This window comes from Colius striatus, chromosome Z (assembly GCF_028858725.1).
Source record: "Colius striatus isolate bColStr4 chromosome Z, bColStr4.1.hap1, whole genome shotgun sequence".
Lineage (NCBI taxonomy): Eukaryota > Metazoa > Chordata > Aves > Coliiformes > Coliidae > Colius > Colius striatus.
In genome coordinates this window covers 68,182,942-68,196,692 of record NC_084790.1, presented here as the reverse complement: position 1 = coordinate 68,196,692, position 13,751 = coordinate 68,182,942, and the positions used below count along the sequence as shown (strand labels likewise).

Sequence of the window (13,751 nt, the reverse complement as noted above, 5' to 3'; positions counted from 1 at the left end):
GAAGACACAGAATGAGGACAATAACCAAGACTCGTCATCAAAAATTTGCTAAGCTCATTTTTGACAATGTATAATAAACACAAGACAAATAAAACATATGTAAGACTGAAATAAAGCACACATTTGACTTAGTAATCCATTACACCTCTTTCAGAGTCATTACAATCAGCCACATCAAGAACTTGGAGACATTCAAATCAAGGGAATTATTCAGCTACCATGCACACGGGAACATTCCCAACTAATAAAAAATGCATAGGAAATTCTGTAGAAGAAAACTTACGGAGCGTTTGAATGTAGCATTAACAGTTTTTTTCCAAAGGTACTAAGTTGCTCTAGTTGCAAATGCCCTGAAACGAACAGCGTTCTTTCTGCTCTCAAAACTACATTGCTGCTCAGAATTCACTGCATAAAAAGCGCTGGGGGCAGACATTAGAGAAGTATTAAAAATTACTAAATCCCTTTTTTTTCCCAGTTATTTTTGAAAGAATAAAATTGTTCTCACATTTTTCATTTCCTGTTTTATTAAAGACAAAAGGTATTTTTAAGGTACAAAGAAACACATTTCAATCACTAAAAATAGGGCTTTTTAATTATAAACAACAGCAGAGTGAAAAGTTAGCAGCACCAGTGGGTTGCGGCAATGTAATTCACCTTGTTGGTATCATATGATAACATGCACAGACATCGCCCTGTTAAAATGCCTCTGATGAGGCTGATTGTTAAACAGTGCTCCATCATAGGCCTGTAACCAATTCTTCCTACAAGTCAAAAGGGAAAAAAAAAAGCCCAAACCTCTCCACTATAGCTTCCTTTTTCTTTCTCACACAAAACTTGTGTTTTATATTAAGGTGATCTTAATCTGTAGCTGTACAGGATAGTTGCTGGCTTGGACAGCTATAATTAAGAGTGATGTAATTATCTGTAAACTCTAAACTATTCCAACACATGGCTATGCTGGCCTGAGTTCTCCTAATTTGGAAATGGTCACCTAAGACTCTGATATGGAGAGGGTACATCATCATATGGGTGGTGATAAGTTGTTTCATTGATTTTAAAATGTGGCCTGAATGTTGCCTAAAAGGAACATTCACCCTTTGACAACAGAATAATGTCATGCATCTGGGAGACTCCAGGTGTGACACACTTCCTTTTGTTGAAAGTGTTTAATTTTAATATCCTGAAATTATATTCTTACGTATTCAGGGGATTTTTTTTTTTTAAATGACAAGTTCCATTTCTCAAATAGCTTAACCTTTACTGCAGCTCAGCTACGTGGTACAAAACTTTCCATCAGAATCCTGTTTGCCAAAGGAATTAAACATTATCTGTAATCAGTGAAGGCCAGCCAATACATTTGCAGGTTTCTCTGAAAGTTCTGTGAGATTAACAGGATTTGGAAAGGTAATGTAGGGCAAATCATTCCAATGAAGAGTCTCTGAAGAATAATTTAGGACCTCTTACCATGTTTCTTCTAGCTGTTAAGCACTATACAGTGCATAAACCCAAAAGATACATGTCAGATTTGATCCTCGCTTTGATTCTCAATTTGGTGGATTCATTCATGTGTACAAATGCTTGAGAAACAAAAAATACATGGTAATTAAAGTTTTAAACTAATTTTAATGCATTATATCTTATATTCCTTTACCTGAATTAGCAGAAGCACATAAGCCTGAATAAATTATTTAGTTAAATGAAAGAGCTCTTTTACTACATTGTATTTTCTTATCCCTACCTCATTTTTGCTGAGACTTCAGAACATTTTCTACTTGAAGTTTAACAATTCAACTTATTTTAATGAATTACAACATTTGTTTCTTGTGCTTTAGTTACACTGGTGAATTTCTGTTAAAGGACAAGAGTTACAGCATTTAGCATTAGTCATACATATCATAACTTGGGGGTTTTTAATATTTTTTTTAAATACAAACTTAATAGCTATTTCAACAAAGTCATTTTTCCTCAGGTTTTAACAGAGTTTAAATACTAACAATTGTAAATCTCTGGAGGGAGAAGAATGATTCATAGCAACAACCAATAGGAAAAAAAAAATCAAAGACAATCACATTTTCAGTGAACTAGTAGACAAATTTTAAACACGTGAGAACAGTATTTCTGTGAGAAAGCAGCAGAAATTTTTCTGGAAAAGTTTAATTATTCCTCAAAGTTTCAGTATAGAAACAAACAAGCTGAAACAGACCAATGACAGAGCCCAGAAGGTGGTGATCAATGGCACAGAATCGAGTTGGAGGCCTGTGGGCCAGTGGAGTTCCACAGGGATGGGTTCAGGGGCCAGTCTTGTTCAAAGTTTTCATCAACGACCTGGATGAGGGGACTGAGTGTACCCTCAGCAAGTTGGCTGATGGAGGACTGGCTGATTCCCCAGAAGGCTGTGCTGTCATTCAGTGGGATCTTGATCGGCTTGAGAGTTGGGCAGAGAAGAACCTCATGAGGTTCAACAAGGACAAGTGCAGAGTCCTGCACCTGGGAAGGAACAACCCCATGCACCAGTACAGGCTGGGGGTCGAACTGCTGAAGAGCAGCTCTGCAGAGAGAGACCTGGGAGTCCTAGTTGATATTAAGCAAAATATGAGCCAGCAATGTGCCCTCGTGGCCAAGAAGGCCAATGGCATCCTGGGATGCATCAAGAAGAGTGTGGCCAGCAGGTCAAGGGAGGTTCTTCTCCCTCTCTGCTCCGCCCTAGTGAGGCCTCATCTGGAGTCCTGTGTCCAGTTCTGGGCTTCCCAGCTCAAGAGGGACAGAGAAGTGCTAGAGAGAGTCCAGCACAGGACCACCAAGATGATCAGGGGAATGGAACATCTTTCATATGACGAAAGGCTGCAGGAACTGGGGCTGTTTAGTCTGGAGAAGAGGAGATTGAGGGGAGATCTTATTTATAAATATCTAAAGGGTGGGTGTCAGGAGGTTGGGACATCCCTTTTTTCTATAGTAGCTAGCAACAGGACAAGGGGTAATGGGATGAAGCTGGAACATAACAAGTTCCATTTAAATGTAAGAAAATACTATTTCACTGTGAGGGTGAGGGAGCAGTGGCACAGGCTGCCCAGAGGGGTTGTGGAGTCTCCTTCCTTGGAGGTCTTCAAGACCCACCTGGACATGTTCCCATGCGACCTGATCTACGTGAAACTGCTTCTGCAGGGGGGTTGGGCTGGATGATCTCTAAAGGTCCCTTCCAACCCCTACCATTCTATGATTCTATGAAATGCAACCTTGATAACTTGTACAAATAGTCTTCCCTACCTACTGTATTATATATAAATATTTCAATGCTTTCTCTAAGTACTGTGTACGTTTGACATCTCAGTCTATGGCAATTTTTCTACCATTGGAATACTTTCAAGCAGCTTTTGTTAATGTTTTTTAACGTTTTAACATTTAACTTCATGCAAAAGTGAATTAGTCTCCTAATAAAAAGATGTTTCCCTGCAAATTCCACAGTGGACACAGATTGCATGCTACAGTTCCACTAGCCTGTTTGAAAGATTGTTTTCTTCTGCTTTATGCTTAGCACTGGCATGGATAATGGAATGCTTTTTCTCATGCAGCCACAGCCCAGTATTACAACAAAAATAACACCACTCAGTATTTCTAATCACACTCTTCATAATAAAACAACACTAATTTTAACCAACCAATCATTTACAAGCTCTGTTCTACCTTCTCTGATTTTCACACATAAACTCCATTCTGTATTGATACATATACTGCTTGCTGGATGTGCTGACCAGCCAAAGAGATTAAATGTGAAGAGTGTAAGACAATGAGATGACAAAAGCAGAAATGCAAGGAGTGAGTGTGCTTACAACTGTGTATGTGCACATACCCATGTAATATCAAGAGTATCAACAGAGAACTATAAATAGAAGTACGGAGAGCAAAAGGTAACTTAGGGAACAGAAAAAGTTACTGAAACTAAACAGAAAGTCATGTACAGGACTGAAGGTGATCAAGAGAGTCAAAAGAGAAAAGAGAAAGAAGTGTGAAAATGAAGCAGGAGAGGACCAACTGGAACAAGAGCTGCTAAGAAAAAACAAAATGCATCATTCACAGAGCAGCAAAAAGGTTTGAGGGGAAAAAAAAAGATACCAAAAAAAAGTTAAGAGAGAAGAGTATCAAAAGAACAAGAAGTCTTGACTAGAAAGTCTCCCTCACCTACAGAATTTGTTACACTGCTGAAATACATCTTGCGTATACTGGGTATGTTCAAACATTCTCTAAATACATATAAGTGTTCACAAAGTTGGCTCCTACAAACTCTACTGTTTAGAAGGCAACTGTTTTTCAGAAGCAATTCCCCAGCAGTTGACAGCAACCTTTCCTCCACAATTCTGTTTCACTCATTCTGTACACAATTATCTCTCTGTCCTAGATTTTGTACTTGGGTACAGAATCAGTTGCTTTGATTTGGTGGTGTCTCAGTATAGCAAAGTCATCCATCTTGTATTAGAAATAGGACTTCCTATCACAAAGAAAAAAAAATGATAGAGGAAAAATCAGACAGCACAGGCACATGAAAGTTTAGAAGCTACATTTAATAAGTTAGTGTTTGTTTTGAAAGGATAAGCAAGGTCAATGGAAAGTAATTTTCTAGATGTAGCAAAACACACCAGTATTCTTAGTGTAATTACATTTGTGATATGGGCTGGTACCAGCTCTTGGACTTCTCTATTTACTTATTGCTTAGTTTCTCAACTCCTTCTTCTCACTCCATGGTTTTATTACTACCTCTGCTACTTTCTTCAAGGGTGCCCTTTTTTTTTTGCATTAGAGATGCTTTTTTGTTCTTGTTCTGTTGCTTGTCCCTGAAGTAGTACTGAAATGGTCGTATGATGCCATTTCTGCTACAAGCCAATACAAACACAGCTAAAAATCCAAGAATTCTAGTGGAACAGAGGCTAGCACCATGCACACTGAGTGGGCACCACTCTGGTAAGTCCCTTTGGAAATCTAGTTGTAACCAACATTGAAATGAAATAATACGGTACTGCTCTGCTAGCTCCACGGACATGCCTAACCCTCTTTCTCTGCACTGGAAAGTCATCATTGCAATGATTAAATGATTCAAAGGAAAAGAAAGAATCCCACCCTCAATGCCAAGTCAATAGTTTCACTACCAAACATATGGTTATTGTTATGCATTTTCCTTCCTGTGAGGTTACGTACCCTGCCTAAGCAGTGGTGTGAATCCGCACGGAATCTCCAAGAGTTATTCATACTTATGGATATAAGTAGGCAACGCATATTCTTGCCTTTAATTCTAGTTTGTGTTTATGCTTACAGATCTTACTCAAGAATCATTGTCTTAAAGAAGTCAGTACATCTTAGGTTTACACACGAGGCTTTGCATTTCCATCAAAGAAAGCCTCTATGCTGAAGCTCTTTCTCACAAACCTTGGAGCAGTATGAAGAGAACACCCCCCTCACCCCAACAGAAATGGAATTTTACTGGTATAAAGGGCGTTTGCACTGAGGAACCTTTCTCCTGTAAAAAGAGGAGGGGTGTAACAGCATGAAGTACCTTTAAGACTACTGTTAAGGTATAGCAGGGGATCTGCCTTGTCCTATTTAAAAAGTAATGTATGCACACTGTAGCTTGTACTAGGATTGTTTGTTGCTCAAAGCATTTTGCTCACAAACTCACACAAAAAAACATTTTCAAACTTAAAAACTCTTCATCTTAACACATGATGACTGCAAATACAAATGCTACACGTACATGCAAGTATTTCACATATGGAAACATGAACAGAAAATTATTTGGTGCTACAGTTTACACTATCTCTGTTTACATTGTGTGCTTCTGAAATACAACATTACAGAATATCTTTCATAAATGATGTATTACAATTAAAAAATAAAAGAAGCGGTGAATTAAAGGATGCTATTTAGTGGGATTTATACCTCACCATGGAGCCGGTAAATCACCCCCACACAACAATGCACTCTGTAGACATTTATCATATACTGCAATGCCCATACTAAGGCAACATATCCCAGGAGTTGGCAGCCATGCTATCAGCAAGAATTTGGCTACAGAAACAGCAATGATTCATCATGCATTCTAGAAGCACTGTTGAAACAACAAAACAACACAGTGCTATTTTAATCCTTTAAAGGTAACAAGGGTTCTAAAAAATATATAGATTTGCATGTAAAACCAGAGCAAGGAAAATAGCCCGTAGTTCTAATACTGCATCTTTATTCACACTTTTTCATCAGCTATTTAGTAAAACTGGAATCTAATTACTTCTCTCTCTACATTATGATTTGAATAGTCAATCCAATATATGAGAACAAATGTTTCACAATAACTAAATAAAATAATATCTGGTTTTAAAATAGTTTAAGTTGGTTTCAGTTTCAAAATCCATTGTAGCAACTTTTATAATAACTAGCTAGAAATGTTTTCATCAATTGAAACCTGCATTGCAAACAGATAATTTTCAAACTCACTCTCTGAATGAAGAGCCAACAGCACAGTCAGAATGTTTGTTTTAGTATACGTATCACATCTATTATTGTCCCAATATCCACCATGAAAACTGTTCTGCAGCTACCAGTATCCGAAAATTTGCAAATAGTGGTGTGGGTCCTATCAAAAGCTTCTCAAGTGCTATTGATTTCTCTGATGAAAGCACTCTTTCTTTCCCAGAACATTCCAGTTAAAGGCAAACACAGAGAAACTTTGTATCCTAAATTACAGACACCTTATTAATTTATTTCCATTACAATTACAGAGTGACACTGAAACTCCATTGGTAACACCCTTTTACTTTCACCTCCTCGAAGGAGCTAAACAACATCTCTAGAGAGTTTAAAAGGGCATCATCAGAAAGTTTTGGATCTGCTGCCTTTTGCCCCACTACATAAATGTACCCTTACCTTCTGGAAAACGACTTCATCCTGCTTTCTTTTCTTTTTGCCACTTTTTCTGATCTTCTGGTTTGCCTGAATCCATTTTGTGACCTGCAGTTCAAAACCATAGCACTTTTTTAGGAAGAAGATGTGACCAGTGTGCAGCTATTCAGCATTAGTAACAAGCTATAAACATCATCAAGACTTTTTTTTTTTTTTCCCCCCACTGCTTCACTGAAAAGAAGAAAAGAACTTTTCCCATCCAGAACGACGTGGTCTTTGGTAATCTGGTTAATAACTTGTGCATGGTCAAAGTGTGAGATGGTGTTCTTCACCTTAGAACCTTCAGTTTATAGAGGTTTTGCACAAAGAATGTATTTGGTCCCAGACCAGACAGCCAAATATAAAGTTTTCATTGCAGTGTGCAAAAATCCTTGGGAAAAATCTCAGTGCTTTATCTCTTCACACCTTCTATTTCAAGTAGGAGATTAACTTCCAGCCATCCACCCTTAATGTTGTTCCAGACCACCGACCCCAAATTTGGATGGTAGCATCGTTATTACTTAATAAAGTAACAACGCTTGGGTTTTTTCCTCCCATACGAATATACGGAAGCAATTATTCTTTTCTAAAGCAAAAGCACGGCCGAGGTGTGGAGTAGATGTCAGGTGGGAAGCCCCAGGAGCAGATTCTCAAGGCAATCTCGGGGGGGGGGGGGGGGGGGGGGCGGACGGGACACATGACACGATGGGACACAACGTTAACAGCTGCGAAAGATTTTCTCCTCACCTCGCCGCTCACTTGCTGCACAAGCCGACACTCCTTCCAAGTCTCGCCCTCCTCCAGCAAAGGCTAGATGGGGAGAGAAAGCGCACGTTGACATCGGATGGCCCCGCGGCGCGTCCCCGACGGGCCAAGAGAAGCCGGGAGACAGGGTGCCCTCTCTGCCCGCCGCCGGACCGGCCTCGCCGACACCCGGAGCCGCAGCCGTGCCCGCCCCGTCGCTCCCGGCCTCGGTGCGGGCACACCGCGGCTCTCGGTAGGAAATGAAACACCTCCGCGGGGTCCCCCGCCCCCGTGCTCCGGCCCCCGGAGCCCCGCGGAGAGGAGGAGCCTGCCTTAAAGACGTAAGGGCCCGACGGCTTCGCGGCGGCCCCACCGGGGTTTCCGCGCCGTGCCCGGGAGGAACGTCGGCCAGCCGTGCCTCGCAGCCGCTCGGCTCGCCTGTCCGCGCCCCAGAGCAGCGGAGCCCCTCCCCGCCCCGCCACCGCCCCCCTCGCCGGCAGGCCGGCCTTCCCGAACCTCGGCACGAACGCTCCCCCCGGGGAGCTACAGTCTGGCTGGGTTCGAGAGACGCTCTCCCGTTACTCTCCCCGTTCACGCTGTTTGTCACAGGACTTCACGGACGGAGGAACAGCCTAACGGGGCTAGCTTACATCAGAAAGTGTCATCCCGCTTAAGTGTTTCAAGATTTCCACCAGTACTTGCTTGACATAGATGGAATTCAACTATTAAATTACCTTGGAGGATCTGAAACATATCTTAAAAGCAAGGGCTACGCAGCAGCTCTTCTCCGTATCACAGCAAGCCCTTCACTGAGGCTTCCCATTAAATGAGGCCTCAGTTAAATTCAAGAGACTGCTAGCAGGTGATTAAATGTAAGCATGGGACCTCAGCAGATACTTCTGTACCCTTTGAAGAGTATATTAAAACTCCACCTTGATGTGAGAGACTCAAGTAACGTCAGCCATGCAAAACCAGAATATTACAAATTCTGAAGTGAGGATTTTATTAAGTGCTACGCGATTAGCATTTAAAACGAGATAATAAAAGATAGACAACATCACACTTGCTATAGCTAAAATTATGCTAGTAATGTATTTTCAATATTTTAAAAGTAATTCCTACTCTGCTATGTACACCAGTTCCCCAAAAGCTCAAAAGAAAATCTGTGCTCATGTCAAAGAATAAGGCTCATGAGACCAATCCCTCCCATGTACAGAATTAGATGGACTTTGCAAACAGATTTAAGTAAATAAGGGTAGATCCAATTAATGCATACTAAATCTTGACAGTATTCATTTGGCTCTATCACTTTAAAAAAAGAAAAAAAAAACAAGCCTTCTCTCCTACCTTTTTTGTTTTACTGCCACAACATCCTTCTTTCAAGATCAAAAGCTTTAGATCAAAGCCAAGATCAAACTCAATGCTTTAAATAGAAGCAACTTCACTATGAAGCACTACACAAAGATGTACTTTTTAATAGATATATCACAACAGGAAATCTTGCTATAGATTTTTATTTCACACTCACAACAGGTTTACTTGAAACTGGAATCAACATTGTAATTTTGTTTTGTAATGCCACAACAGATTTTCTACTAAATTCTGAAGTTCTAATTCTGAAAGCTCATATAAATTAACTTTTGAAATGTGTGTGTTTGAATGAATAAAGATTAACAGAGCACAGTTCAAAGAGAATCAACAAGAATATGAACAAAAAATTAGGGTAATGGCAAACACAAGTGAATACAACTACCGAAACAATATTCCTTTGGATCGGTTAACAGACTAGATTGTACATTCCCACAGAAGTTATGGGAAACACTAGGTCATAGAAACAATGAAGTCAATCTATAAATTCTTTAAAGAATTATACCTCTTCTCCTGCAAAATGTTTGGTGAAAACTAGGGGAGAAAAAAGTTACAAGACGTTGATTGTCAGACCTGCAGACCATGGGGCTGATTTGGGATGAAAATCTCTGAACATATAGACACACTGTGCATTAAAACTCAAAGGTAGCTCCCATTTTCCAGTCAGCAGCTGCAGGAATTGTTACTGATTTCTTTATCCTTTATGGGGCCAACACCTAAGGTTCCCTGGTGCTAGTGCTGTGCACATCATAACCTGAGAGCTTATTTACTCTAAGGTGATTGCACTGCAGCATGAGGTAAGAGCCAACATGCCCATGCAGACAGCCTGCAGAGGAAAGAAAACAGCAAGAGAAACGGGGTAGGCCTAGCAAGTGGTGGTCACAGCACACCAGCTGTGCAGTCAGCTGTTAACTCTACTTGTTGATGCTTCAGGTAAGATTTTGCTCGTGACTTGACTAGGAAATTTTGCCAGGAAAATTGGGACTGAGAAAGAGAGAGCAGGGAAGAGGAAAAGAAGAGCAGAGGATGGAAAGGAAGGGAGGGGAGAAAAGATGTTTTTAAGAACATTTTGTCTCCTGCTGGATTCTTCCATACTCCAGAAGGAAAGAACTTACATACACTAGATAAAAAAGGTGATGGCACCAGGGAAAATGACTGAATCATCCTCCATCAACAGTCATGTTTGCTGTCCACATGACCCTGACTGTCATATGTAATTCCCCTCACAAGAGAAATGAAGTCGATTGTCTGTAGTCCATCTTCTCATCTTTACTTGGGGAAAATTTCAGAGACTGCTAATGGAGGTGTCCTATGTAACACTTTGATTGCAAGCAAGCATTTATAAATGTTAGAGCACGCTATGATCCTTCATATTTTGCAACAGCAGGATTATATATAACTGAATTTTGAAATAAGAGGGAGGAGGTAGCACCTTCTACCAACTGGGTGAAGACAGCCCAATGTCCTGGCAAATAACTTAGGCAATGATTTACATCAGCTATTCTTCAAGGCAGACCAGATCCCAAGCGTACAATGAACTTAGAGGACTTTACATGGCCTGGAATACAATAGGATATTTATGCAACAGAAAACAATTTCATGTTAAATTAAAACAGAATCTGGTTTTAAATTTTTCAGGCTATAGTGGCTACTAATATTTCATAACTCAATGAAAAAATGGTAATCATGCACATTTCCTCTGCAAAGTTGTCTATAACTTCAGATGCACTGTGCTACTCCAATGTTCAAACCATCGAGAAGGTTGATTTAACTAAGGTGAACAATGAATCAGTGCAATTTTGTTGGCTTCACAGCAATCCTCAGATACCAGAAGGCAAAAAGAAAAACTAAAAATGGAGGAATAAAAATATTTACTGTAAATTAATTTCAGAAGAGCTTCTGCAGAGCAGAGGAAACTTGTAACTAAGGCAGTAGAGCAATTTTCCAACCTTTAATTTCTAGAGATTTTATTTTGCTCTCAACTACTGATTTTTACGCCACATATACACACCCACATTTATATATTCAGACCTACATGAACACCTGCAAGTGAACAGAAAAGTTTAAAGATTTTTACTGTTGTGTCATGCTTTCTCCTACAGTATGTAGCAAACTTCACCAGTCTACTAGTCAAAATTTTGTACCTTTACACACCTTCCCCGTGTAACGTTAAACAAAAAAAATAGACTTCCTCCTCATTCTATTCTATGATATTAGAACGACACCGCCTAGTTTTTAAGGCTGATGCTATCACTTCTGTTGTATCAGTAAATGATAATTTAAAGGCACTATGGTAAAATGCAAGATACATAATGGTTTTCCTATCACACAGAAAATTTATAGGAAAAATGACCACTAAAGTTGGAAAAATGACTTCCTGGGAAACTGAGAACATGACGTGCCCTCAGAACAGCCTGTGTGACCTGAGAACTGCTTCAGCAGATGAGACCTGGCTTCCAACCTTTTGTAAAATGATTCAGAAAATGAAAATACAGAAAAGTATTTTATCCAGTAGTTCACCAGATAAGTAATACTGACTTGAAACTTTTGACTGTATTCCCCAAGGGCAACAATTGCAAGGATTTTAAAACACTACCAGTTAACAGAATTCAGCAGAGAGACTAAGGAGATGGCATGCTAAAACTGAAAATGGCAAAGATGGCTGGTGCATCCACATTGCAAGAAGCAGTATATCAGCAGTGGATCAAAATTACAGTAAATGGAAACCAGCCTAGAACGTGCTCTAGTGAGAACAGCAAGTTCCCCAACTGGTTTTGTGCATTTTTCATGTGGAGAGCTTTATTCACTGAAATGGAAAATCAAGTTGTTCTGACATTATCTATATTTTAGGAAAGGTGGTAATTTATACTGATACCAAAAATCCAAATGTTATAATTACTCCAAGAGTCTCTGTGGTGGTGTATGGCTGCTCTCTACAGATAAGCATGCTGTGTCTGATACTCTTTAATGTAATACCCCTACAGAGACATTATGTTCAAGTTTAAACTTGCCCTTCCTGAAAATATCTCTACCTCCAACAGACAAAAACCTGTTGAAACACTAACTTGGGGGATGCATTTTCAGCACATTACAATATGACTTTCTTACACTGTGGCAGGAATAGTTTTTCCAAAGGGATGTTGTAGTTACATTCTTCATATCCACATTAGCAAATCTGCAGATAAATATCCTAGGTAAACATTAATCACTGTGGTGGCCTATTTAGCTCAAGATCAGGTTCATAACCTGATAAAGTATCTATGACCATTTGTATGTTGTTTTTTATTTTGTAGTTACAATAAAACCACAGAAGAACATGCCTGAATATGGATACTGGACAGTGCTGCACCGCTGATATGAAAAGCAGTGTTTTTCTTACTTTTCCAGTACAAAGAGACTTAAAAGAAAATGAGACAGACTTTACTTCTTGTTGAAGAAATAAAATACATCTTTCAGAGGTACTGATCTATGAGTCTTAGTGATCCCTTGACGCAATCAAAAATCCTTCCAACAGCTCTAATAAAGAAACATGTTCAAGGCAAAAGTCCATTATCCCTTTAGCCATGAAATACTATCGGCCCGTATGCTAAGGATAATAATCATAAGTTGAACCATGACCTTTACTGCTCATTTTTGTATTGACCAAAAGCTTTGTCAGCCAATAGACTTTTCAAATGTATCATTCTCCAGACATCTTAACTTTGGCATTCAAATTTCACTGACAGAATAGTCAAAACATCCTTTCCTTATGGAAGTGGAATGTATTTTAGGAGAATCAATTAATTCCTCCACGAGTAAACAAAAGGTGATCTTCATCAGTCTAACTACAAAGTGCTGCTAAAACAGAATGACTGAAGGTAATACAAACTTAGATCTTGACATTCCTCCTATCAACATTTGTGGAAGACAGCGATCTGATGGAAATGGCATGAAGACTATTGTATGTATTTTGTTATAATCTGCTCTCTAGACGTACTTCAGCAGCAGAGTGGGTTGTTTTGTTTTGTTTTTTTTCAGAATGTGTGAGAAAAAGCCTTGGTCTCAAAAGCAAGAGCTTCCATATCCAACTCTAGCCAGCTGGGAACACAACGGCAGGATCTGAACCCTCAGGTTCTCTATGAGTTTCTGACTGGACCACTGCATAAATGAGCAGGTCACAGTATTTTAGGTCAGCATTATATAGGGCAACATAGACTAGAGATACACAGTTTTTATTTATACACATGCATGAAGTACATCTTACCCACATATTCATTCCTTCCAATCACAAACATGTCCTTTCTAAAAGCCTAGAAAACAGAGAAATGTTCCATGAAGTAAAATGTGTGTTTCTTTTAAAAAAAACCTAGTCCACTTGGGAAGGAAGATGGTCCCTGCCATGTAAAATTTTTATCTCAGCATCATGCCCAGCACTCTTTCCTCCTGCAATAAAAGGATCTCAAATACTATTTCCTCATTATTTTATATCCCATGTCCAATGCTTACTTTTAAGGGAGTTCAAACTGGACAGATTTCAGCCATTTTTAAGTCCACTCCTTCCTAATTCATATAGAAAAGCTATTTTCTTGCAAGGGAGCACAAAAAATATTTGAAACCATTACAGATTGTTTCCATTGGGTAAAGAAAATAATGGGCAGGCTAAAGATTAATTGGTTGCTAACTTCTGTGCTTTTCTTTGGATGTTTTCACAGGCAATGAATTAAAATCCATGTTTATTG

At 39.4% G+C, this 13,751-nt stretch overlaps 1 protein-coding gene across 7 annotated transcripts in view; it reads right to left on the bottom strand.

Annotated features, from left to right (window-relative positions):
- AOPEP (aminopeptidase O (putative)) overlaps positions 1–13,751 on the bottom strand; it is a 189,674-nt gene that overhangs the window by 71,688 nt on the left and 104,235 nt on the right. For 6 of the 7 annotated variants that reach the window (XR_009820913.1, XM_062019060.1, XM_062019061.1 and 3 more), the window contains 2 exons: positions 7,669–7,731; positions 6,907–6,990 (listed from right to left, as the gene is read on the bottom strand). Coding sequence is in view for 6 of the 7 variants with exons in the window: in XM_062019060.1 (XP_061875044.1) it covers positions 6,907–6,990; positions 7,669–7,731 (147 nt within the window). In the remaining variant the exon portion in view is untranslated. Of the gene's footprint in view, positions 1–4,175; positions 4,484–6,906; positions 6,991–7,668; positions 7,732–13,751 lie in introns of those variants that run through there. The other variant, XM_062019065.1, reaches the window with a different exon arrangement.